The sequence below is a fragment of the Moschus berezovskii genome, chromosome 7 (assembly GCF_049115385.1).
Source record: "Moschus berezovskii isolate FMDL1 chromosome 7, NW_MosBer_1.0, whole genome shotgun sequence".
NCBI classification, from domain to species: Eukaryota; Metazoa; Chordata; class Mammalia; order Artiodactyla; family Moschidae; genus Moschus; species Moschus berezovskii.
Window position 1 is genome coordinate 51,969,141 of NC_142466.1, and position 27,375 is coordinate 51,996,515.

At 39.9% G+C, this 27,375-nt stretch overlaps 2 protein-coding genes across 4 annotated transcripts in view; both read left to right on the forward strand.

The window, feature by feature from the left end:
• Nucleotides 1–27,375, forward strand: part of PIP5K1B (phosphatidylinositol-4-phosphate 5-kinase type 1 beta) — a 356,657-nt gene that overhangs the window by 78,564 nt on the left and 250,718 nt on the right. The window lies entirely within an intron of this gene.
• PABIR1 (PP2A Aalpha (PPP2R1A) and B55A (PPP2R2A) interacting phosphatase regulator 1) lies at nucleotides 6,418–25,834 on the forward strand. Its single transcript, XM_055428359.2, has one exon. The coding sequence runs from the start codon at nucleotides 8,676–8,678 to the stop codon at nucleotides 9,663–9,665; it is 990 nt and encodes a 329-aa protein (XP_055284334.1). The 5' UTR covers nucleotides 6,418–8,675; the 3' UTR covers nucleotides 9,666–25,834.

Below are 27,375 nucleotides of genomic sequence, written 5' to 3' on the forward strand. Positions count from 1 at the left end.
CCCTTTCCTCTAACAGTTTTGAGAGGGACTGGGTTCATGGTGTTTATCAGGCTCAGCCAAACGTGTATCTGTGCATTTTATTATATGCCAGGAAGGACAGTAGCATGACAGCAGGAATTGAAAACAGGGTTTACAATGAATAAGTGAGAATAAGCCTCTGGGATTAGTCCCGACTGAAAAGTTCAGCGCGATCAGGGAAGGTTGCTACTGCTGTTGGGATGGTTTGCTGCAGGGAATAGAATTCACTGATCCAGCTACATTTTTAGTTCCTGATAGCCTCTCCACCCCCACGGGGTTCATCTCTCCTCAGAGAGACTCAGAGTGAAATTCTTAGAAATGTGTTTTTTCTTATTTTGCCGCCTTAGAAGTTGTCCACTTGATTGCAGATGAACTTCTCAGTTCATACCTTTTAGACCACAGAAACTGTGTCACTTTAAAAATGACTATAGTCTTAGAGAAGAAGATGAGGAGAGAATTTTCTTCCACAGAATCAAATTAAAAAGCAAGAAAACAAAGGAAGATTTTGATGAAAGTAGTGGAAAGGTTTAGTTCAGTTCAGTCACACAGTCATGTCCAACTCTTTGCTACCTCATGGACTGCAGCATTCCAGGCTTCTCTGTCCATCACCAACTTCCAGAGCTTGTGCAAACTCCTGTCCATTGAGTCGGTGATGCCATCTATCCATCTTATCCTCTGTCATCCTCTTATCCTCTTGCCATCAATCTTTCCCAGCATCAGGGTCTTTTCCAAGGAGTCAGTTCTTCGCATCAGGTGGCCAAACTATTGGAGTTCCAGCTTCAGCATCAGTCCTTCCAATGAATGTTCAGGACTGATTTCCTTAAGGATTGACTGGTTGGAGCTCCTTGCAGTCCAAGGAACTCTCAAGAGTCTTCTCCAGCACCACAGTTCAAAAGCATCAATTCTTCAGTGCTCAGCTTTCTTTATGGGCCAACTCTCCCACCCGTACATGACTATTGGAAAAACCATAGCTTTGCTAGAATGACCTTTGTCACAAAGTAATGTTTCTGCTTTTTAATATGCTGTCTAGGTTGGTCATAGCTTTTCTTCAAGGAGCAAGCATCTTTTAATTTCATGGTTGCAGTCACCATCCGCAGTGATCTTGGAGCCCAAGAAAATAAAGTCTGTCACTGTTTCCATTGTTTCCCCATCTATTTGCCATGAAGTGATGGGACCAGATGCCATGATCTTCATTTTTTGGATGTTCAGTTTTAAACCAGCTTTTTGATTCTCCTCTTTCATTTTCATCAATAGGCTCTTTAGTTCCTCTTCACTTTCTACCATAAGGATTGTGTCATCTGCTTATCTGAGGTTATTGATATTTTTCCTGGCAATCTTGATTCCAGCTTGTGCTTCATCCAGCCTGGCATTTTGCATGATGTACTCTGCATATAAGTTAAATAAGCAGGGTGACAATATACAGCCTTGACGTACTCCTTTCCCAATTTGGAACCAGTTTCAGCATCAGAAAAGACATTTAGAAAGGGCAAAAGAACAAAAGATAAAATTGCCAATATCCGTTGAATCACAGAAAAATCAAGAGAGTTCCAGAAAAACATCTGCTTTATTTGACTACTCCAAAGCCTTTGACTGTGTGGATCACAGAAAACTGTGAAAAACTCTTAAAGAGATAAACCTTACATGCCTCCTGAGAAATCTGTATGCAGTTCAAGAAGCAATGATTAGAACTGGACATGGAACAATGGACTGGTTCCAAACCAGGAAAGGAGTGGAAGGGTAGGCAGGCTTATTTTGTGATCATAGCATGGAGTATTTTCATTGAGAGAAGCCTGTGTGTATGGAGTCTTTACTGCTTACTAGGCCTATTATGGACATCATTTGATGTTTACAACAAAGACATTGTGTCTCCACGTCATAAATGAGTAAAGCAAGCCCAGAGAAGCTGACAAACTTGTCTGAAGTCACTGTGCTGGAAGTCTGATTGTCTGACTCCAGGTTTGGAACATTTTTTTTTTTTTATTGCTATAGTCCTACTGGCACTAATATGTTGAACACTTTTAGAAGTTTCCCAGATACCCAACTGGAAGGCCCAAGTATATAAACCCAACTGTATTTGCAACTTTTGCATGTTTTAAAGTTAACTTTATACATTATCCATAAAGCCATCAGTTCTTTTTTCCCTGCTTGCCCGTTGGGTTAATCCTTTAGGAGAAAGATAGCAAACAGGCAGAGAGAAACATGTAACATGTAAACAGTAAAGAACAACAATCAAAACCCTGGTTTATGGCTTAAAAGAAGGCACTAAAAAAAATGGGTGCTGCCTAAAATGTATAAACATGGTGAAGAACAACAAAGAATGATACCAACTCATTGTTCCATTCTGTTCGAACGACTTAGAGAGTGGGGACTGGATGGCTTCCCTGATATTCTCTCTTGAAAAAAATTAAAATAACTACAATTTCACATTTATTTGTTTGTCTGAACTTTGCTGAGGCCCTAGGCCATAAGATTCTTCTGTTAGACCTTTGAAGCCCCCATTTTGCCTTTTTATTTCCTCCATTTAAAGACTGTGGCTCCATGCAAGTGACATGATGGCCTGTTAGCTGTTATCAAAGATGAAAGGTGAGGGGGTCAAAAGCCCCTTAGTAAACTCGTGCTTTGATTTTCTAATCCTTGCTGCTGCTTTTAAGTTTTAAGGATTAGATTCAGCACCCTCGAGGTATATGCTCTGAAGGGTCTCTGTACTTACTGGCTCTCAGAAACTGTCCAGTAAACGATTGATCACAGTTCCTGAGATCATCTATTTTTCTTTCATTATGATAACAAAGTAAGATCCTTGCGGCCAGAATCGCATCCTCAAGCACATTTTTCATTCCTTCCATATGTAATAACAGCCCCTGCTGAGTTTCTTTGATGTTACTTTTGTCTCATTTGATGAATTATGCTTTGGAGGAAATGGCAGAACCAACTGGGCAGAATACACAGATTGCAGTTGAGAAAGTCAAAGGCTATGAAATGAGCTTCATTTCCTTGACTTCGTGCTGTCTCAGAAATAAATAACTTTGAGGGCTCTTTGGGAACAGTGCCAAGGAGAACCAATGGTTCTGTCGGTGATCTGTAACTCGCCTCAGACAAGTGTCCAGTGTTTGTGTGAGGCTGCTGGAGACTTATTGGTGTTTAGGGCCCCAGTGAAATGTAGCTTGAGGAGGGTGTGTATATGTTTCTGTCTCCTTTCTTTGTCCTGTCAAGGCCACTGATAATGTTGTGTGTCAAAGAGATTTGGAAGCTTAGACTTGTGGTTAGCATTTAAACAAAGGATCTTCATTCTTATTCTGTTTTGTCTTCCATTTAGATTCCAGTTCCCATTCTGTTTTTTTCTATATTGATACATTTTGAGGACTAACTTCATATGCAATAAATTGTGTACATTTTAATTACTTTTAAAATAATTTTTTACATATGTTTATGCCTGTGTCAACAGCACCCAGAGCAGGATATTAGTCCCAAGGGTAACCACTCTTTTGACTTCTACCTTTGTAGATTGCTTTTGGCTGTTCTGGAACCTCATAAAGAGGGAGTCATAAAGTATGTACTCTTTCATGTTTGATTTTTTTCATTCAACATTATACATGTATATGTTGTTGAGTAAAGAATTCATTGTATAGTGCTGTTCTGTTCATGGGCACTTGGGTTGTTTCCAGTTTGGGGCTATTGTAAGGAACATACAAGGAATAATGCAAGGAACATTCTTGTACATGGCTTTTAGTAGACATAAACACTCATTTCTTTTGGCTGTATAACCCAAAGTAGAATTTCTTAATCGTAGAACATGTATATATATTTTCTTTTAGTAGGTAGTATGATGTACTATCAAACATCTCCCCTAAGTTATTGTACCAATAAACACTCCTGAGTTCCTGTACTTTGAAAGTACACTTTTCCTCTGCAGTATTTTTGTTCTAGATTGGTGATATTAGTTAATGTGGGATATGGAGACATTTTCAGTTAATCTCGGATTATACATGTACACATGTTTTTGTATTTCACAGTCATTCAGTATGGATTCAGAAGTGCATATTTGCCTTGTCATATGCTTGAAGATTTAATTTTAAATTGCTCCTAGGAATTAAAAGGCAGCTATGTGTTAGTTTGAAAAAAATATTAAGCACAGTAAAGTTTATTAAGTAGGTGTTTGACTTTTATGATTTACTCTTAAGTGTGGTATTTACTTCATACCCAGAGTTAAAACCAGAAGGGTGAATTGATTCAGGGAAGAGCTAGATCCTGCATCTGGTGATATTTTTACAACAGGCTGAATTGCATTTTTGCATTTTATTTAATAGCTGAATTGCTGTTTTCTCTCATTTATTCTTTATTCCTTTGAGAGGAAGGAATAACACTGCTTAGAATTCTCAGCCCTGAGCATTTTGATTCTGTCAAGTGTATATCAGCAGGTGGTTAAAAAAGAATGGAAACTTAGAACTTAAATGTCTTAGTTCACATCTTGGATTCATTCAGGTAACCTACCTGCATGGGCTGGAGGGCACTGTAACTAATGATAGTCTTGATATGAGAAGAATTATCAAAGTAAAGAGCACATAGAATCAGTCTAGAAAGGCCTATTAGGCTGGATTTTCAAAAACTAGAGTTTTCTTCCCTTTTGGACAGAGCTATATTAGTCCGTGTATTCATTCATCATTCACTTGTACAATGATTCAACACTTGCTTATTGAGTGCTGTATGCCAGGCCTTGTTCTGGATACTAGGTGTATATCATGAGCCCCCATGGAATTTGCATTCTTGAGGATAAAGAGGCAAGAAAACATTGTATACATATTGTCATGTGGTGCCCTGGAGGACAAATGAAAACAGAGTGGGGGGTTGGGAGTGTAGGCTTGGTGGTGTACTCTGCTGTTGCTTTTTATAAGGAAAGGTCAAGGAAAACCTCTTAGTCAATGATGTTTGTACAGAGAGCTGAAGGGATGAAACAGTGTAGATGTCCACTGGAAGGAAAAGTAAGCTGAGTGGAGGAGGAACATGCCTGGTGGGCCAAAGGACAGTCAGGAGGCCTTTGCAGTTAGAGGGAAGGCAGTGAGCGGGGAGAGCCTTTAGAGGTGGGTAGGCAGAGGGATGGCAGGGACCCAGGCAGAGCACTGTAGGTCATTGTAATGACTTCAGCTTTTTCCCTGAGTGGGAATCCACCCAAGGGTTTTGAACAGGGAAGTGAGTATTCAAGCTTTATTTTAAGGATGGCCTTGAAGGTTGGGTGGAGAAGTGAGAAGGATAGAAACAGGGAAATGGGTGAAGATCTCTAATAGGTGTGTTCAGGTAAGAACCAAATAGCACAGATGTTTGATTTTGTGGTTATCACCATTTCTGATCTTTATTAGTGAAGATAATTATTGTTTATCGAGACATGCATGAACTATGTTGGCACATTTGAGTCATGCTAGAATTAATTTATTAATATGCAGATTAGCAATATGCTATGGATTACGGTTAATACTTTTTCCTACTCATCTAATACTGATTTTTCTTCTGGAAGCTCTTCCTCTCTCACCTGTTCTTATTCAGTGCTGTGGTACCGTTTGTTCAGTTGTACATGCTTGAACTTCAGTTGTTTGTGACTCCTCTCTCTCCATCCTCTGTACGTCCAGACAGTCAGGATCTGGGCTGTTACCTTCCAGTCTCCACATCCATCTCCTTTTCCTGCCATTCCCAACTTTAGTTTAGATCCTCTTTTCATCAAATGGCAACCCACTCCAGTATTCTTGCCTGGAAAATCCTATGGATGGAGGAGCCTGGGGGACTACAGTCCATGGGGTTGCAGAGTCGGACACGACTGAGCAACTTCACTCATCTCAGAGTTAGCTACCAAATTCTCCATCTTTAATTCATGGAGAAAGCATCAAAAAGAATGTGGGTTTTGAAGTGACATCTTGATTCAGATTCATTCAGATCTTTGTTCATCCATGTAGCTGTAGGGCCTTTTGCAATTTTTGAAACTCAACTGTCCCTTTTACAAGATGAGCATAACAGTATCTGCTTTATAGGATTGCAAGGAAAATTAAATGATAAATGTATAAAGTAACTGGCAGCCCTGGGCACTTAGAAAATGTTGGTTCTTTCCACCTTCCATTCTTGCATTTCTCTCTATGATCCATCCACCTGGCAGGCCCTAAAGTGAAGCTCTCATTGTGTTGTTCCTCTTATTAAAAACACCCAACAGTTCCCTATTGCCCCACACGTTAAATACAAGCACTTTTTCCTGGCATTCAGAGCTCCAATACTGATTCCAACTTTAATTTCCATATTTTCCCCATTACCTGTTCTTCTCCATGTACTTCATGTATTAACCAAGTTCACTGTTTTATACCCATGTTGCCAAATATGTGTAACATATTGTTTATTAAAATCCTACTTGTCCTTCAAATTCTCTCTCAAATACCATTGCACTTGCAAAGGTGTAGACAATCTGGAAATGGTTTCTCCGTCTGAAGTGTTACTGCACATGGAGGAGGCAACATTGTGCCTGTGCTCTGGAGCCAGAAGGTTCCCACTGCTTCCTGTCATCCTGGGCACATTACCTAAACTTTGCATCTCAGTTTACCCTGTAAAATGGAATAATGATACTTCCTTTATAGTTACTGTGAGGATTAAATGAGGTTCTACATGTGATGCACTTTAAATAGTATCAGGCACTTGGAAAGCTTAAATCAGTTTCTAGAATTATAGGTACGCATAGTCAACATTATTTCATTAGCTGGATGACTAAATGAAATAGGGGGATTTCAAATTAAAAGCTGAGAGACAGTGGAAAGGGTATGGTCTAGTATTCTCATACTGGATTCTAGTACTGGTTCCCATTACTGAACAAGCTGTGTGATGTTGACTGTGCCAGCATCTCTGGATCTTACTTTCTTCAACTGCAAAAAGGAGACCAAACAAAAATCACTAAGCTCTCTTTCAGTTCAAATTAGGCACATGGATATCTGACACCTCCAAATCAAATCAACCAAAACAGAACTCAATTTCTACTCTAAAAGAACTCTTTCCCTGCCTCTGTAAATGATGCTGCCATTTGCCCAGTTTAAGTAAAACATCTCTGAGTTGCCTTTGGATTATTTATTTCTTTCACCATCTAAATCTAATCCATCTACACATCCTATTGGTTCTACTTTCAAAATATATCCTGAATCCATCTACTTCTCCCCCATCACCATTGATAGAACCCTAGTCCAATAATCTCTTGTCTGCCCTGTTGCCATGGTTCCTAATCCATCTTTCTATCTGCACTCTTAGTCTTTCAGCCTGTTTTGCAAAAATGATATAAACATAAACCAGATAATATTATTCTCCTGCTCAAAACTCACAGTGGGTTTTCATCATACTTAGACTAACATCCAAACTCTTTTACCCCCTCATATCACTCTTTCCCTTACACTTCAGCTGCATGGCCCTTTTGTTTTCTTGCCAGTTCACCACACTTATGTTTGCCTTGGTCCTTTGCATCTGCTATTCTCTGTGGTTGGAATATTCATTCCCCAGATGTCAGCAGGACTTGCTTGTCATTTTGATCCCAGCTCTGTCTAATTGCACCCTCCCTTCTCCCAGTAGTGCTTTGTCACACCGCCCTATTTTATTTTTTTCCTAAGGCTTACCACTATCTAAAAAATAGCTCATGTATTTATCTCTCCCCCACCCCGACCCTGCCCCAAGTAGAAATTAAATGTTTTCATATGGCCTGATTCCTACCACAGTGCCTGGCACATAGTTGGCACACAGAAGGAAAAAAAAGAATCTGAATACAGTAAAGAATAAGTATAAACTGATTTTTAATGAGATATGAAAGTTTATATTAATTACATGAGCCAAGTATACTGTGTTTTTAAAGTTCGAAGTCCTGTTGGTTTTTCCTTCATTTTATCCCTCATACTACATGATTGAGCACATATGCTTGTGTTAGATATGTGATTGTAAATAAAACAATAGTAATACAAATACAGATTGTTTTTTTCCCTTCTTGACCTGAATAGTTCCCAGATTTATCACTCTTTCCAACTCCTTTCCTACAGTACCACCTTACTGGAAATTCCCATCATTCTGGTCCAGAGGATTGCCTCCTGTCTTTTTCTGTCGGTTCTAATCTCCCAGTAACGTATTCTCCGGAATGTAGCCAGAGACCTTTTCAGTCGCTATTATACCCATGCTGAAAAACCTTCTGAGTTTTTATTGTTCTCAGGATAAAGGTCCACCACCTCATATCCCCCTAGCTCACTGTCCACTCCGGGCCACACTCCCTCCCTCCCTTCCTGGTTCCCGCCAGCCCCAGGGCTGGCAGTCCTCGCTTCCCGGGGAGTTACACACGGCATCCTTTTGGCCTGCTTTTCGGGCTCTCCAGAGATTGGCCCTTCCTCAGAGAAGGCCTCTCGGGTTAAGACCAACTCCTCTCCTCACCATATAACCCAAAGTCGCAAAGTGCTTCTTTTTCAGAGCTATACCTTTATAAGCAGATACTCCTGAATATGGTAACATGTGTTAAAGCAAGTTTGCGCTCAAAGCTATTTGCGGAACAAACAAATTGACTGCCTTCCCAACCACTCCTCGCCCTTCCCCCTAGGGCTGCGGCGCAGCTATTACGCTTTCAGCCAGCGCCAGGCACAGACATTGCAGAGCGCCTGCGCGGAGGGGCACGCATGCGCAGAGGGACGAGCCCGCTGACAGATTCTCGGTGGCGGTGGCGGCGTCCGCGGCCCTGGACTGCGGGGAATGGGAATCCTAGGTCTCTGACTGAGCACCGCCCCCGCCTCCGTGCCCGCGACATGGCCCAGGAGAAGATGGAGCTAGACCTGGAGCTCCCTCCGGGCACAGGTGGGAGCCCGGCGGAGGGCAGCAGCAGTGGCGGCGGCGGGGGCCTCAGGAGATCTAACAGCGCCCCCCTGATCCACGGCCTCAGTGACACTTCTCCGGTGTTCCAGGCCGAGGCGCCGAGCGCCAGGCGGAACAGCACAACGTTCCCGAACCGCCACGGCCTGCTTCTGCCGGCCTCCCCAGTCCGCATGCACAGCAGCCGCTTGCACCAGATCAAACAGGAGGAGGGCATGGACTTGATCAATCGAGAGACTGTCCACGAGCGCGAGGTGCAGAACGCAATGCAGATAAGCCACTCTTGGGAGGAAAGTTTCAGCCTGAGCGACAACGACGTGGAGAAATCTGCCTCCCCGAAACGCATCGATTTCATTCCGGTGTCGCCAGCACCGTCGCCTACCCGGGGAATTGGAAAGCAGTGTTTTTCACCGTCCTTGCAAAGTTTTGTGAGTAGCAATGGATTGCCTCCAAGTCCTATTCCCAGCCCAACGACCCGATTTACTACCCGGAGAAGCCAGAGTCCCATTAATTGCATTAGACCAAGTGTTCTTGGACCATTGAAAAGAAAATGTGAAATGGAAACTGAGTATCAGCCAAAGAGATTTTTCCAAGGCATCACCAACATGCTTTCTTCTGACGTTGCGCAGCTGTCAGATCCGGGTGTGTGTGTATCTTCCGATACCCTTGATGGAAACAGCAGCAGCACCGGATCTTCTTGTAACTCACCAGCGAAAGTCAGCACTACCACCGACTCTCCTGTGTCGCCTGCCCAAGCGGCCTCTCCATTTATTCCAGTAGATGAACTTTCATCTAAGTGATTCACCCACCCATCCTGAGACTCGGTTTTGTTTTTGCAATGGAGAGAAAAATCAAGTTGGAACAAGCACTGAACTTTGTCGATTAATTTGAGGCTATTTCCTATTTGACCCTTTTCCTTTTTTGGAATTTCCTGAAATGTTGTTATTCTAGAGAACTTTTATGTCAGATTCCTGCGGATGCCCTTGAATTCAGTGTAGTAATATTTTCAGACGTTTTCCCAATAAGTGTGTTGAAGCATACATCTTTACGCTGCTAATATGTCTAAATACATATGTTATCCCTTGATTTTTTAAAAAACTGAGAGCTCTATTTATTTATGGGATTATTAAGTTCTGATGCAAATATAAATGTTGAATTAATCAGCATAGTAAACTGACGTTTTAAAATTCCATACTTCATGCCCACACTAATTTTTAATGTTATTGTCAGTGATAACTAACTTCTATTTGATGAAGAACAATAACTTACCTATGTACAGCTGTTTTTAAAGTGTTAGTTTTATCCATCCAGTAGTTGTCAGTTTTACCCAGGAGTCCTTGAATATTTGATTTTCTGGGTATAGAAGTGGATGGGGGCGGGGGTGGGGGAAGCTGATAAAAGAGCAAAATATAAAGTTTGCAACAGATCTTTTAAATATACAAAAGTAAACATTTAAACATTTTCTAATGAAATTTTAATAGTGATTTAATATGTCAAATATAACTACTATACAGAATTTCTTCTTCTTTTTTTATTAACCAGGTAGTGCATTCCTGTGGGTATATTCCTGAAGTTAAATAGGACAGTGCCTTGCAGTCTTACCCCACTGTACATAGGCTGAGGCCAGGTTCTTTGTACCACTGCAGACTTTATCAATTGTAGAAAATGTGTGGGAAGCCCTGTTGAACTTGAGCAGAGCACCTAGGCAGATGAAACTCTCAGTCGTTGATATGCTTTAATAAGATATTCAGTCGTGCCTCAGTGAAATTCTTGCCAACAAGGAGCTCAAGAAACTTTTGGCTGCTTTTCCGCTTTGTTCATCTGTCACCTTCTTGGTTTTCCCTGGCTCAGGAAGGAAGCAGCTGTTTCCTTGCCAACAGGTCCTTCCTCTCCACCTCCCAAGAAACTAGGGCATCATCAGTTAGACAAAGGTACAGCGTGACTCAAATTTCTCACAGTAAGAAACAACAGGACTGTGGAATTGTTTCAGGAACCTCTGTGGTTAAAGCTACAGCTGGAGTTGACTGCCTGGGGGATGCCAGTTAATTAAGGGGCAATGACTTGCCAGAGAAAATCAGGGGAGAGTCACCTAGGTAAATCATTATTTAATTTAGGTTTTAGTAAAGGTAGAATTATGAAATGTTCTTTTCTTTGCCTTTTACAGTTAAGACAAAGTATGAAAATATTTAATGACAGATTTTTTTTTATGATACTTTCTTATTTCCTGTATCTTCCTTAACTAGATAACTAGGTAGATAGAATGGCAAACAAAAGGGAAAGGGGAAAAAAATAAGAGAGACCAAGAAACCAAGAGAATAAGTTCCGGCTCACTGTAAGTTATTGCCTACAGAGACGTTACAATTATATGGAATTTTTACAACTATGAGAATAAATGGAACCGGTCAACTCAAGAATTCAGTGAATTACCGCGAGGGTAAGATTGTGTCCGCAGGCTGAAAGTTCTCTATTCTGGGTAATAGTGTTAATGTGTCCAGTTCTGACCTTGTTGCTCAAATTCACACGTATATATCCAACTTCCTGTTGGGCGCTTCGACCTACTCCCAGGGGTTCTTTAACCTCAGCATCTCCAGAGCAAAATTTATTATCTTTTCTTTTAACCTGTTCTTGAATGATCTAAAATTATGTCATCCTATCTAATCTGCTAAACTCAAAACCGTGGGCAGCATCTTTGACTTTCCCTCTTCCTGTGCTGCCACATCCAGCTCAATCACCATGTCCTGTCTGCTTGCGAACTGAGTCTTATATCTCCCTTTCTCTATCTCTGTTGCCCCTGAATTTAGCTTTAAAGTCCCGGCCTAAGTGATCTCCCAGCCTATTTTCTTACCTCCCTCTTGATCCAGGCTTCGTACTGCCTCTAAAGTGATCTTTCTAAAATACTTGATTTTGTCGTGCTCCTGCTTAAAAACTATATGCTTCACCATTTTGTACCTTTTAGTGAACGCTTTCTTCAGCTTGGCATAGAAGGTCCTTCATGAACTGCCTATATGCTAATACAGTATAGGCATCCTCTGCTCATTCTGTCCCAGTTACATGTCCTTCCTTCTTTGTAAACCCTAGACCAGTTGGTAATTTTTAAATATGCCTTGTACTTTCATGTGTTTGTACCTTTGATTAAATTGTTTCTTTCCCTAAAATGCCATTCCTGTCCTTTTCACCCAGAATGCTGTTTCTTTTTATTGTATTTGACTTTAACTATGAAATAATGTATACCTTCTACTTATAAAAATATTTAAACAATGCAGGTATCTATATAGTAAAAAGTGAAAATCTGTCTGTATTTACTATGTGAAATTAATCTTCCTTTCCTATAGGTAATTTCTGTTAATAATTCAGTTTATATTGTACAAGATATTACTCTGCATTCCGTGTATATAGGTATATAAATTTCAGAAAACCAACATCTCACTGACATCCCTTTTCTTTCCCTCATATCTAATCATTCACCAAATCTTATTGATCTTGTCTTCTAGAATCTGTCTTTTCATCTCAGCTGCCACCCAGATCCCGCCTACCATCACGTCCCGCGTAGGCCTCCCGATTCCCACTTGTCCCTTCACACTCTGTTTGGCTACCTGTTCATCTTCCATACCCCAACCAGAGTAATCCTTTGAAAGCTGCAGATCAGATCCTGACATCTCTCAACTCAAAGCTTTTCATTTGGTCCCTGTGTTCTTGTGATATACCAAAAGGTATTCATTCCAGCTTAGGAGGCCCTGTGCAATCTGGCCCTTGCCTTTCCCTCCCCTCGTTTTCTGCATTCCACCCTTACTGGCTTGCTTCTCATTCACTACATCGTGTTCTCTCCTGTCTTACCACCTTTTACCATATCCTCTTCCCTGAAGGTATAGAGAAACTTTTATTTCTGTAAGTTTGTTTTTCTATATCGGTGGTAAGTTTTAAATCCAATAAGCCTCTAAGTTTTTATAGACAATTTACATTATTGTTTGTAACTTCAGTCATTAGTCTGTAGAATGTAAGGGGCTAGCTGATATAAGAATTATCCTTCAAAAAACATTTTTAAGGTATTAGTATTGCTAATCTATAAACTTGGTGCTAGAAGCCCCAAAGCACATATAAACATTGAGTTAAAGTGCAGTTCATCGTATGTAACAAACCTCTGTTGTATATTTTCCTTTGTTATGTTTGTTAAAAACAGCAGTGTAAGTGGAAAAAATAATTAGTAGTCACCAAATCTGCGACTGCAGGATGTCAGAACCTTTAAGCATACTTAAAAGATTGATTGTAATCAAGAATAATCGGTATGGGGTTGCCTTCCAGTGGTTCTCATTTATCCGTTCAGTTGGCTACATACCTACAACAAGACACCTCTCTTATATTTGGCATTTAATGGGGATAGGGTCAAGGCTTATGAGGTAAACAGGACTGAGAATTGTTTTCTTATTGGAATGTTTTTAGGTCAGTAGAAAAAGTCTGAAGGTCCAAGAGAGAAGTGGGATACTGGGGGTGGCAGTGGTGGGGAGCGAATAGTTGCCAAAGCAACAAACCAAAGATGGTGATGTAACTGACATTTCCTGAGTAGCATCAGAGAATAGAAGAAAGAGTTGGTCTTGGAAAGCACTTTTCTTTTTCCTTTTACAATAGGAAGGAGAGTGAAATGGCTAGACAACAATAGCAGTAAATGTTGATTCATGTTGCAGGAGTTTAGGGGTATGGAGGAAGGCATAAGAAAATTGAAAGAATTTCTGATTGCTTCTATTTTCCAATTTTTAAAGAGTGTAGAATATTTGAGGGTAGGGCAAGAGTACCTTTGGAAGTTTGAGTGACGTAAAGGTTTAATGCTGCCTCTGTGAGAACCTATAGAGGAGTGACACGGGTGAGGAGGAGTTTTGTTAGGCCACGTTGGATGGCAGGTACAGAAGAAGTAGATTGGATTAACCTCGGTTTGGGAGTTGGTTAGATAGGTACTTGGTAAAGCCCAGTGTGTGAAGCAATTAAGGGTTCTGCTGAAAGTGGAGTTGAGTGATTGGCCAAGATCTTGAAGATGTTACAAGAAGTCAGCAGTGGGTCACAGACGAGGCTGTTTTTTCGAGATCTTACATTCCATTTGACCATGACAAAGCATATGGAGAGTCTGATCGCACTGCAGAACTCAGTTTGTCAGTTTTGCCTATGTTTTTTCATGTTCATTTTATTCAGAGAATCAATCCTAAATCAGCAGGCCTTGAATTCCATTTAGATAATTAAAAAAAAACAAAAAACTTCTTTTGAGTCAGATTGCTCACTGTAGCCGAGACAGTTCTTTATGCCTTCCCTACCTTGCCATCCAACTAAAAAAGTTTTCTTAAAAGTTAGTATGACCTTTATATTCAAATGTCTATTATAGAGTACTTAACTGTGTGTCAGACTCTGTTCTAGCTGCTAAACAAATGTATTATTTCATTGAATCTTCATTGCTGTCCTCTGAGTAAATTAGTGCCATTATTATTCTCATTTTATTAGTGAGGAAATGGAGTCACAGAGAGATTAGGTAACCTGCTCAGGATTCTGAAGTAGGAGACAGGCAACATACTGTAGTGGTTAAAAACAGGCTGTGGAGCCAGGTGGCTGAAGTAAGGATTAAGTGGGTCACTATATGTCAAGTTCTTACAGCAATGCTGGCAATTTCTGTAGAAGTATCAACTATCATTACTATCCTTGGGATGGTGGTTGTCATTATATTGTTGTCATCTAGTGTTAATTTGCTGAGGAATCTTTTATCATCCTTGACTGGTGAAACTCCTCCTTTCACACTCGGTAACAACGTACCCTTTACCCCTCTAGGCAGCCTGTCCTTTTATGAGATGTTTTCAACATCAGAGTCTTCTTACAGTGAGCAGACATTTCCCTCTGTAAGTTCCACCATTTAATTCATGTCCAGCTCTCTGGAAAATGCAGAACAAGTCTTATCTCTTATTTATATGGTAATCTTCCCTTCACAAATCAGAAACACTGATCCCTCAGTAATTACCTCTTCTGGATCTGGGGACTCTTGAGGAGGTTTTTTCAGTGTGCTTTCTTCATAAAGTAGAGCTATCCTTGCTTGGCAGGTAGGATTTTCACAAGACAGTGATCCCTTTAAGACTGTTTGCTTTCCCTCATAGAAAAACAGGAGATGGTCTGTTGAATCGTTGTCAGTAGTAATAATAATTGGTACTAATGTTTATTGAGTATTCAGTATGGGCCTAGACACCATTTTCTGTGCTTCAATCCTCATGACAACCCTACATGGTAAATGCAATGATTATTCCCATTTAACATGAGAAAGCCAAATACATTTTTTCAAGTCTTTATTACTTTCGTATTTTCTTCTCCTTTTGAATATAAGTCTTTTTGTCATTTCCTATGAACAAACTTTTGGGGTTTTTTTTGAGATGAAGCCTATTTTCCAGCTTGCTAGTGTTACCACTTCTGTTTTGAATCAAATGATATGTTTACTTAAAATGGTGGCTTTAGACATTATTATCATATTAGAGGAAGCAGTCAGGAGGATTGTTTTCTTTACTAAGAGGTTAAAAAAAAGTAGAGTAGAAGGAAATCATAATTTACGTATTTTAAAACTGATTTGCTATTTGAAATAAGAAGTCCCAAACTACAAATTTTAGATTGTTTTAAAAAACATGTATAAATAAAAAATACATATATATATTATATATGCTTTGTTATACTTGAGTTATACAATATCCTTGGTTGTCCTTAGATTATTCTCCTAGGGAAACAAGCAAGAACCACTTGATCCCTCCTCCCTCAAATAAACTCTATATGATAAAAATGTATCATTTTTAGTGGAAAAGTAACAGGATTTAAATGAGTGATAGTTGCTCAGTCATGTCTGACTCTCTGCAACCCCACAGACTGGAGCCTGCCAAGCTCCTCCTTCCATGGAATTCTCCAGACAAGAATACTGGAGTGGGTTGCCATTTCAGTATTTAAAAAGCAGGATTTAAAGAGTGATCCAAAAACCTTTTATTACCTACATAACAAATTCGCCTTCTTTCTCTATAAGAAGCTGTCCCCAGAGGTTAGAGATTTAAATTCAGAACAATTGAACAATCCCTGAGAAACTTTCAGCCAAAGGACCCAAAAAAGGAAAACTTAGAGTGCATTTAGTTGGTGGTCAGACTTCAAATTTCAGTGTCACATCCCTGCATTAGATACTTGGAAACAAACCATTGAAAGCCACAGTTTATTCTAAAAGGTTGCTGTCATTTTTGGAAGTTCAATAAATATTTTCAAATCACCTCAAAAGTGACTTTTGGTTCTACCTGTAAGAAAAGAATCTGAAGAAGCATAGGTAGATAGAGATAATTCAATCATTGTACTGTCCACCTGAAATTAACACAGCATTGTAAATCAACTACACTTAAATTTAAAAATAAGGAAATTAGCTTTAGGGAGGTTAAGTGATTTACCCAAACTCACAGAAATAGTAAGTGGATGCAGATAAAATTTGTACATATGTAGCTTGTTTGTGAAAATAGTTTTATAACAAGTTAGGCAGATAACATCAAATACTCCAATCTTGTGCATGTACAACTAAATGTACACTCACATTCACACATATACACACCTGACCTACTTTATGAGTCTTGTTGTGTATGCTTGGAGCCATATTTAGCTTTATTTCCATTTTAGATTTCCTCTCATTTTCCTCTCCTTAGTTTTCAGATAGGTAGGTTAGATTTTGTAAATTATACACACACATACATATATAGGTACTGTTGGCAAGAGTGTTTTGTGCCTTGATTTTGCATCAACTTTCCAAATTCCAGTTGCTGCCGTAAAAGAGAAATAGGTATTTTGTTCTCATACCTAGGGTTTCTTTGTGCCTGATTTCTATTTCTCCTGTTTGAACTTTTGGAATAAACACTTGGGTAGATGTGAAAATCACTCATTAACAAATTCTCAGACAGCATGACTGAAGCTAGAGAGCAGAGAACATATCGCTTTTATTAACCTGTGAAAGTTCAGTTCTGTATCAATGCCAGGGGTAGTTCTGGTTCTTTTCCAATTGCCTACAACGGTCTTCCAAAGCAAACTGACATCTAAGGCTTGGCTAGCAAGGCAGGTTATGAAAGAAGACAATTGAAAAAGATCTTTTGTGCCCTTGCAAAGTAAAATGATTGGTTGAGGTAACCATTCCTGTGATTCAGACAATCCCTTCCCCTTACTTGCAGGACAAAGAATGATTTTACTGTTGCAGTGCCAGGAGGATTACTGGAACTTCAGTGACGAGTAGCTATTGAGTGTTGGTGTCTTTTGGACAGAAGAATGAGAGCTGTTGAGAAGGGATGGGAGTGAGGAGATGATGAGTAGATTGGATATACCTTTTGGCACCTGAGCCCTCGGACTACATTGTGAACTCCCTGTGGGCTAGAGAGTGACATTGACGATGGTTTTCTTCATGAATGTTTGTTTTCACTTTTGTTCCACTTCATTTGAGATTTGCTGTTGAAACCGTGTGTGTTTAAAAATTTTTTCAAGTGTCTTTCCCTTTAAGGTCTCATCTTTATGTCTTCTAAAAAAATGGTGAATAATAATACAGTGATACTGATAATTATCTTTTGTTATTATCGAAGATCACTTTGAGTCAAGAATTAGAGTTCTTGGAACTCTTTACCACTTTATACTAGGTTTCAGTTCAGTTCAGTCGCTCAGTCATGTCCGACTCTGCGACCCCATGAATCACAGGACTCCAGTCCTCTCTGTCCATCACCAACTCCCGGAGTTCACTCAGACTCATGTCCATCGAGTCGGTGATGCCATCCAGCCATGTCATTCTCTGTCGTCCCCTTCTCCTCCCGCCCCCAATCCTTCCCAGCATCAGAGTCTTTTCCAGCGAGTCAACTCATTGCATGAGGTGGCCAAAGTATTGGAGTTTCAGCTTTAGCATCAGTCCTTCCAATGAACACCCAGGATTGATCTCCTTTAAAACTCAATTAAAATAGTCTTTCTCAAGGCTGCATTTTACCACACTACTTGCTACCTGAATTTCTAAAATGCACACCTGAAATCAACTTTAATGGCTACCCCTTTACTTCAGGATTAAGTCCAGTTACTCAGTATGATAATTTGCATGTCTCCACAGACCCCCTGACCCCCCTAGCTACACTGCACTGCCTGGGGTTCCCCCAGCTTCCTGCTCCCATGCACTGGCTGTGCTTTGACAGGCGTGTCCTTACTTAGAACTGCACCTTCTTCCTCTGCACTCCCTCCCAACCTTCTTTCCTTAACTTAGACCAAAGGGATACAGCTTCTGAGAAGCCTTTCCTGATGCCTGGGCCTCTCCAGCCCTGGTCAGTTAGATCACTTTCCGCTGTGATCTTGCTATACTTGGGCCTTGCTTCTGTAAAGGCACTTAACAGGCTTACATGTATTTGTGTGGTTTCTTGACTCTTTAACCTGCGTAAAAGCAAAGCCTCTGTCTTTGACTTCTGCCCCTAATGCCTGTGCATAGAACGTTATAGTTACTCAAATTTATATTGAGTAGATGATTAATGGATGGATAAGTGGGTGGGAAAATGGCACAGATTGTTTTAAAGAGAAAGGAATGTAGTAAGATTCTTAGTGGAACAAGCTCAGTCACATGGTTGGGTTCTTTATAGTTTGCTAGGAGATTAGAAATTCATTCATTAAGTAATTTTTATTTGAGTACCTGCCTCACACTGGCTAGTCCCTTAGAATACATCAGTGTACAAAACAAAGACTCCCATCCATGTAGAGTACACATTTTGTTTATATTCTAACAGGGTGGAAGGAGAGTAACTAAACATAATAAGTAAGTTATTATACATAACATATATAGTGAGGAACAGCAAGGACGTCAGGGTGGCAGGAGCAGAGTTATTGAAGGGAAAGATAGTTGGAGGGGCTTAGAGAGTGGGCAAGGGTGGGGACTGTTGCAGGTACGGGTGGCATAAGGCCTTGTGTGCCATTAAAGGACACTGACTTTGAATATGAGAGATGCAGAGTTTTGGCAGGGGGTTGAGCGTAGAAATGGCATGACCTATCTTAGGTTTTAAAAGAAATACCTCTTGCTGTCTTGACAGGAGACTATAAGCGGCACGGGAGGAAGCCAGTAAAGACGGGGTAGGAACTACTCCCATTAGGGGGACCAATTAAGAGGCTTTTCAACATCTAGTAAAAGATGATGGTGGCTTAAATGAGGGTGGTAACATTGGAGATGAGGAGAAGTAGTTAAATTCTAGATTATATTTTGAAGGTAGAACCAATAGATTTTGCTCTACCTTCAAAGAAGACAGAGCTGACAGATTTGAGATGGGTGTGAGGTGCCTGGTGGAGGAGAGAGAAACTGGAAGGATGGAGCTGCCATCAACTGAGGTGTGGAAATCTATGTGTGAGGTAGGAGTTTTTGTTCTGGGGGTTTGGTTTGTTTACTGCTGCTGTTTGGCGGGGGGTGGGCAAGGGAGGTATGGGGACAAGAGGTATTAGGAGCTCAGTCTGGATATATTGAGTCAACGAACCTTATTAGACATTCAAGTGGAGGTGTCAAGTAAGCAGTTAGATATCCGAGTCTAGAGTTCAGAAAAGAGGACTGGGCTGGAAATACACAACTGGGAGCCATGTGCCTGTGATGATATTTAGAGTCTAGAGAATACATGAGATCACTACAGGTCACGTGAATGTGTTTAAAGAATAGAAGAATAACTAACCTAGGAATACTCTGTAGCATTGAGAGGTCAGGAAAAATAGACTGAGAAGAAACAACCAGGGAGGTAAGAAAACTGTGAATGTGGTGTCCTGGAAACTATGTGAAGAAAATGTGTGAAAGAGGGTGGAGTGATCAAATGTTATCAGTTGCAGCTGATCTGACAAGTAAGGGAGGACCAAGTGTTGAGCCCTGGATTTAGTAATGTGTAAGTTACAGGTCACCTTGGTGAGAGTCATTTCATTGGAATGATGGAGTAAAAGCCTGATTAGAGGAGGTTTAAAAGAGAATAGGATGAGCAGAATTGGAGACAGCCATATGGCTGAAGAAAGAGATTGAGTTCTTCTAGATCCTTGAGGATAAAGAACTAAAGTGAAAAGGTCACTCCCTTCCCCTTCTTATGGGTAAAATGTTTTTAAGCATTTCAAATCTCTCTTTAAATATGTACGATTATAATTTGAGAAAAAAGCAAAGTCTAGTAAAGTTGTTTTCTGTCCTTTTTTTTTTTCTTTTTGGGACTATTATGAGGAGAAAGATCTATAAGTAAATGCTTTTACTCCAAATATGAGTAGACTGTTCAAGCAAAAGGTTTACAGATTCACTTCCTTCATGAATTCATCTGGTTCATTTTATTCCCTTGTCATCTATTTCTCTTAATGGCTTTTTTTCCACTTATAAATTGAAATTTAGTTCCACACCCGTGACACAATTATTTCTGTCTGCAAGTTTGGCCCAGTTTCTTAACCCAGAGACGTTTTCCTCTTCCGTGAGTACTGTGAATTTTTTTTTTAAAGTAGTTCATTGTCCTCTTAGGTTTTATTTAGGGACTGATCTTTTTTTCCCTTATTCCTTTTCGAAATTGTTGCTGACCAATGAGAGAGGAGAGTGCCAGTTATGATAAGGAAGGAGGAATGCTTTCCCCACTTTGAATTGCTACGATTTCATTCTGATTGTAAAATATCGTCAGGTTCATTCCTGTGGGTTGGGGAGTCTGTCCCAGTCTTTTGTGCAAGAGGACTCAAGGACATCCAAGCCATATTTGTACTCAGGAGGGAAGAATTTTTTCTCTCTCCTGATATTGCGTTTCTGCCTTTCAAGACTGCAGTCAAGTCCCGTTTACTCCGTGGAAACTTCTGTGCTTCTTCTGGCTCTGGGTAGTATTGGTTTCCTCTTAATTGTTATACTTACTGCTTGTCGCCCTTACTTTGTTGGTTGGTTTGGGGTTTTTTTTGTTTTGAGAGAGTAGGAGTTGGAGGTGGGCAGTGGAGGGGGTTAAAAGCACTGCATCTGCAGACTGGTAGAACTGCTTTCCCAACCTAGCCCACCTCCCTGCTTTGTGCAAATTAATTAATCTTTGTGTACCTCAGTCATTTTACCTGTTAAGTGGGAGTAGTTCCTACCTCAAATAAAGTTGTTAGAATTAGAGGAGAGAAAGCATTAAATTTATTTAGCAGAATACTTATTTGAATGAATGCAAACCTGAAGAATATATATATGTAATAAACCCCTATCTTTATGGCAAATTTCCTGAAAGAAAGAGACGAAGGCTTATATATCTTTCCTAACAACCAGTTCTTCTCTATAGAAAGAACTCAGTTCTTAATAGTGATGATAGATGGAGCTTAGGAAATGTGGTGTGTTTGCGTCTGGAAACCTGTGATATACGTCATAATGTATTTCATTGTTGCACATTAGTGTTTCAGGCTTTAGAAACTCTTCCAGGCTAAAACCCTTCCAGGGCACAGGCTAGAGATGATGTTGCAACTTTGATGGTGTGTGAAGTCAATATGCTCTCCTTTGAGTTTTCCAAACACTCATAAAAATTGCTGGGTTTTTTCCTCTCATTCACATTTTCACAGACCAGAATTCAGAAATCTGCTTTAATTTTAACACAATCTATCAAATTCTGTATAATTAAGAGAAGAGTTTAGATGACATTTTCTTTTAAGCAACCTGTCATAAACTGCATATTTTAATAATGTGAAAAAAGATTAAAAAGAAAGAACCAGATAGGCTAAAATAAGCAAATACTTTCTGATAATAAAAGCAATACAGATTCATTTCAAAATTAAAAGAATTCTAGTAAGCAAAAATAAGTATACTTCACTGAGATGCTGCTGTTAATCTTCTCATGAATGTTGTTCCAGGTTTATTCTTTGATTAAATATGCACATGTAATTTTTACACAAAAATGGCATCTACTGTATAGGTAGCTCCACAGACTGCTTTTTTCCATATAACATGCAGTGAATGTTTTAAGTATACTTTTGCATCATTTTGCCCTCTGTGGCTATACCATGTAATTAAGGTAGTAACCAACTGACTTTGGCTCCCCAGGATGTTTCTAATTTTTTTTTTTCACTTACAGTGTTCACCTGAACAACTTTTACAATTTAAAGACCACAGAACTTTCTTGGACTTGTCAACATGAAATAGTTGGCATGTTAATTTCAATTCAATTTTGTCCAATTCTAAAGCATTCTTTTCCAAGTCAGTTTTGAATGATTTATTTGATGGTCATGTTTGGAGATCCCATGTGTGACTAAGGAAAAAAAAAAGTACAGTTCTCTGAAAATAATCTGTATTTAAGTTTTTTAAAAAACAATGAATATGAGATAGCCTTTTATTTAATCCAGGCTAGAATGTTTTGATAATGTCATTTAGGAATATGTGGCTCTGAGATTTTTATTGCTGTCCTATACCTGACGGAGGAGGCAATGGCAAGCCACTCCAGTACTCTTGCCTAGAAAATCCCACGGATGGAGGAGCCTGGTACGCTGCAGTCCGTGGGGTCGCTAAGGGTCGGACACGACTGAGTGACTTCACTTTCACTTTTCACTTTCACACATTGGAGAAGGAAATGGCAGCCCACTCCAGTGTTCTTGCCTGGAGAATCCCAGGGACGGGGGAGCCTGGTGGGCTTCCATCTATGGGGTCACACAGAGTCGGACACGAATGAAGTGACTTAGCAGCAGCAGCATACCTGACTTATCTGTAATTCAGAGTTAGTGAGGTCAGCAGGAGGTGAGTTATTACTGTTCTATCATTTCAGTGGGAGAGAGGCTGGACCTTGTGGAGGTGAAGAGGGTGCAGAGGTTGTGTGGGTGGGTGTTGACGGAGAAGAAGGCCAGGATTAGACAGATATCTGCCTCACAGACTTTAGGGTCCCCACTGTTTTCGTCTTTCACAGCTATGGCAACTTGAGATCTCACATTTTCTAAGTTAGTTATTAGTCAAGATATCTAATATTGCCTCCAGCTGCCCATTGAAATGTATCAGAAATCTTGACATTAAAATTGGTATTTTTCTGTTTTACGCATCTAGAAATGACCTGAAAATCCTTTGTGATATCGTGTTTGTCAGTATTAAGGCTATAAAATATGACCACCAAATTTATAGATTTTAGCATAAGGAATAATAGAGATAACTTACTCATTTTTGCAGTAAATGTTCAGTGAATACCTACTGTGTGCCAGGCTCTATGCTGGGGTTGGGGATTCAAAGGGATGGATAAGTCTTTAAGCTGCTGTTGGTGGGGATCCGAACATTAAAAATTAAAAATGCACAGGACTCTGTAGTGCTTTGCTGGGATATATAATAGACATATGTTCATATTTGCTGCTATAAGACTATAGAGGAAAGAATACAAAGGTGTTTACAAAAGAAGCAACTCTTTTTTCTTTTAACTTTTTATTTTGTATTGGAAGGAAATGGCAACCCACTCCAGTATTCTTGCCTGGAGAATCCCAGGGACGGGGGAGCCTGGTGGGCTGCTGTCTGTGGGGTCACACAGAGTCGAACACGACTGAAGTGACTTAGCAGCAGCAGCAGCCTATTAGCAATGTTGTTAGTTTCAGATGAACAGTGAAGGGACTCAGTCATACATACACATGTATCCATTTTCCCATAAATTCCCCCCACCACATCCAGGCTGCCACATAACATTGAGCAGAGTTCCATGTGCTGTACAGTAGGTCCTTGTTGGATATCAATTTTAAAGCAGTGTGTACGTGTCCATCCCAAACTCCCTAACTATCCCTTCCCTCCATCCAAAAGAAGCAACTCTTTAGCAAATTGATAAGTGAGGAGTATCCTCCAAGCGGAAAATGAAGAGGGTCATGTAACATATGCAAAGAGCAGAATATATTCTAGCAATTTCCAGCTAACAAGAATTGCAATGTTCATTTAAAGCAAATAATTCTTAAGTTAAAAAAATTTTTGTTTTACTTAATGTTTTATTTCTCTATTTCTGGCTTTTAAGGACCTATTTATTTGTTTATTCCATTTTAGGAAGTTCTTAAATTGTTTGATCCCAAAAGAGTAAATGAAATGAACTTGGCTTATTAAGGTGTTCTTGTAACTACTTGTGTCTCAGTGACATTCTTTTTCTCTTGCTTTGAATTTAATAGCTTAGAAATTATGGCTGTAGATTCATAAGGAGATTGAAAGATAGAATATACAAAGAGTATGTAGGTCAAATTATCTGAATTTTTCATGTTGTCAGTAATGCTCCAAAATGTGATCAAGAGCACTGTGCACATCTGTTGGTCTTAGCACTGGAAAAGCCTTCAGCTGTACATCCTGAGACTTCAGATAAAGTGGATTAATAGTGGAAAGGAACCAGAGAGTTAGACTAAATAGATATGTTGTAAGAGAGCCATAATTTATTTAAATATTTTCCACATTAAAGCATGTAGTACTGCTGTGTTACTGCCAAGAATTTTTAAAATAAATGAATTTGCATCCATGATAATTTTTTAAAATTCTCCATAGAGTACCACAAAATAACTAATGTGAATACTTGAATAAAATAATCTGTTGAAACCCAGATTTGAATTAAGCTAATGATTCTCTTATTAATTTTAATCTTGTTTAATAAGCAAGAATTTTTTTTTTAGGAAGCCTAATTAACAATATTCTGGAGAGTGATAATTGGGGTGAATTTCTAGTATGGTTGTAACACTGTTTACTTGGTAAATATTTCTCAAGCACCTACTCTAGGCTAGAGACTCACCTTTCATGAACAGTTTTATCTCAGTTTTCTAAAAGACATATTAATTCTCTTGCATCATGGAATTTATATTAAGTAAAAGGAAATAAAAAAAAGAGAGAAACAATGGAATCCTTGCCAATTACAATGAAGATTAGGGCTGTCTTGTGTATAGGGGAGGGAGGAGGTCTGCTTTCCTTGAGCCAAGACACAGTTGTCCTGAGATCATGATGGAAACTGCTCAGGTAGGGCTATTCAAGGGGAAATAACAAGCCTGGGCAGCACAGAACTTGGAATTCCAGGGAGACTTAGCGGTATTAACACTAGGGAAAGGGCACATGTTTTTCCATGGATCACTAATAATGACAAAAATGTTCAATCCTTCCTGAATTGCATACAATCGGGCTGAATTTAAGCATCATAGTTTATCCTTTTCCTTGATGTTACGAGGTTATGTTCAATACTGATATACCAGCATGGTGGTGAGCTTTGAGGCAGTCTGCCAGGTGTGTGGGATTTGAAATAAATCCTACAGCTGAAGATAGGAGATGTCCCCCCCTACTTTCAAAGGAATTGAAATAGGTTAATAACAAGATTAAAAGTTACTCCTGTGAACTTAGTACCCCACTTGAAAAGAAGTCTTTGCCAGAGTGAACTGAGTTTCATCCAACAGATAAGTGAAAATCTAGACAGTTTTCACTTAAAAGTAAGGTTATTTTGCAGTGTGGATATACCCCAGTAGACTGTGAAGATGAAGTCCAATCTCAGGTTGAAGTTCACTCCTTAGAGCGTCTTCTATAGAGTCTTCTTATTTTGTACTGTGACTAATGCTGTGTTGAATTCTGCTGGAATGAATGAAGTAGGCTTGCCCCAGGGTATCACAGCCCACTTCAGCCCCTGTGCCATTCTAGAAGCAGTGAGGGGATGGAGAGCACGGCAGTGTGTGAGCATCACAGAAAGCAGATTAGAAGAGACTCTGAAGGAGCGACAGTGGGTGTCTCTGGGCAGTGAGATTGCTGACCACTTGTATTTTCTTTGTGATTTTCTATACTTACCCATTATTTCTATAATAGATATGAGTTGCATTTATAGTCATATTTTAAATGCTCAAAAAGAGATTCATTTGAAGAAAATGAGATGGAGGGAGGGATAAGTCAGGAATTTAGGATTAACAGATGTACACTACTATATATGGAGCCTCCCAGGTGGCGCTAGTGGTAAATAACCCACCTGCCAATGCAGGAGACTGTAAGAGACATGGGTTCGATCACTGGGTCAGGAAGATCCCCTGGAGGAGGGCGTGGCAACTCACTCCAGTATTCTTGCCTGCAGAATCCCTTGGACAGAGCTGCCTGGTTGGCTACTGTCATAGGGTTGCAAAGAGTCAGACATGACTGAAGCAATTTAGCATGCACACACTGCTGCTGCTGCTAAGTCACTTCAGTCGTGTCCGACTCTGTGTGACCCCATAGACGGAAGCCCACCAGGCTCCCCCGTCCCTGGGATTCTCCAGGCAAGAACACTGGAGTGGGTTGCCATTTCCTTCTCCAATGTGTGAAAGTGAAAAGTGAAAGTGAAGTCGCTCAGTCGTGTCTGACCCTTAGCGACCCCACGGACTACAGCCTACCAGGCTGCACACACTACTATATATAAATTAGATAAATAATAAAGATCTTCTATATAACACAGGGAACTATATTCAATATCTTGTAATAACTTACAGTGCAAAAGAATCAAAAAGTATACACACACACTGGATCCCTTTGTTACACTCCTGAAACCAACACAACATTGTAAATCAACTATTCCTAATTAAAAAGAAAAGAAAATGAAATAAACTTGTGTGAAATAAATCTAAAACAGGGAAGAAGGTAAGGGAGAAGAGAAGGAGGGAGGTAAGAGGAAGGTGGAAAGAGGTAGACCTCTTACAGAAGTATTTGGGATGTTAAATCACCATCCTAGTTTTTCATATTGTTTTCTCACTCTGAAAACCAAACCTTCGTTTATTACCAATGATAAAAGGAAAAATAAAACATTTATGAAGCATTGACTTAACTGAAAATAAGACCTCATTTCTGCACTCAAGGTAACTTCTGAGAAGGTGACGACACTTTCATATGTACATTCATTAGTCTTTTCAGGTGCCAAGCACTGTGCTAGTTTCTGTGGTTTACAGAGAAATACATAGAAGCCCAGAAAAGTCTTATAGTACAGTGGAAAGAGAAGAAATTTAAACTGATAATTATAATCAGGAAGTGTCACAATAGGGGCAGGACCAGGGCACCCTGGGAACTCAGGGAGGCACAGAGCCCTGACTTGGCAGGAGTAAGGGTGGATTCAAAGAAGGAAGTGATACCTTAGATGCATCTTGCAGGATAAGGAATGCCTAGTGGGGGACGGGGAGGAGGAACAGTGGCATGTCAGGCTCCGGAGGGTATACAAAGGAAGGAGCAGGAGAGTGCTGTGCCTTCTGGGAACTCCAGGTCTTCCCATATGGTGGCAACCATGTGGGCAGCATGGAGAGTTGAGTTGAAGAGGCCAGGGCATGAGAGGTCATATGCTGTGCTAAAGACTCTTAAATTCTGCCCTGAAGCAGTGGGAAGCCACCAGAGGATTTAAAAGGAGAGTGGCACAGACAGATTTGCATCATAGAAGGATTCTTCTAGCAATAGTGTGCCCCAGTGAAGCAGACTAATTAGGAGGCTGAGGCAGTAATCTATGTAAGAAATGATGAAGTCTCAATTAAGATTGTAACTGGGAAAATGGCAAAAAAGAATCAAATAACATTAGGGAGATTGATTCAAGAGAACTTGATTGATGGGCTATGGGAGAG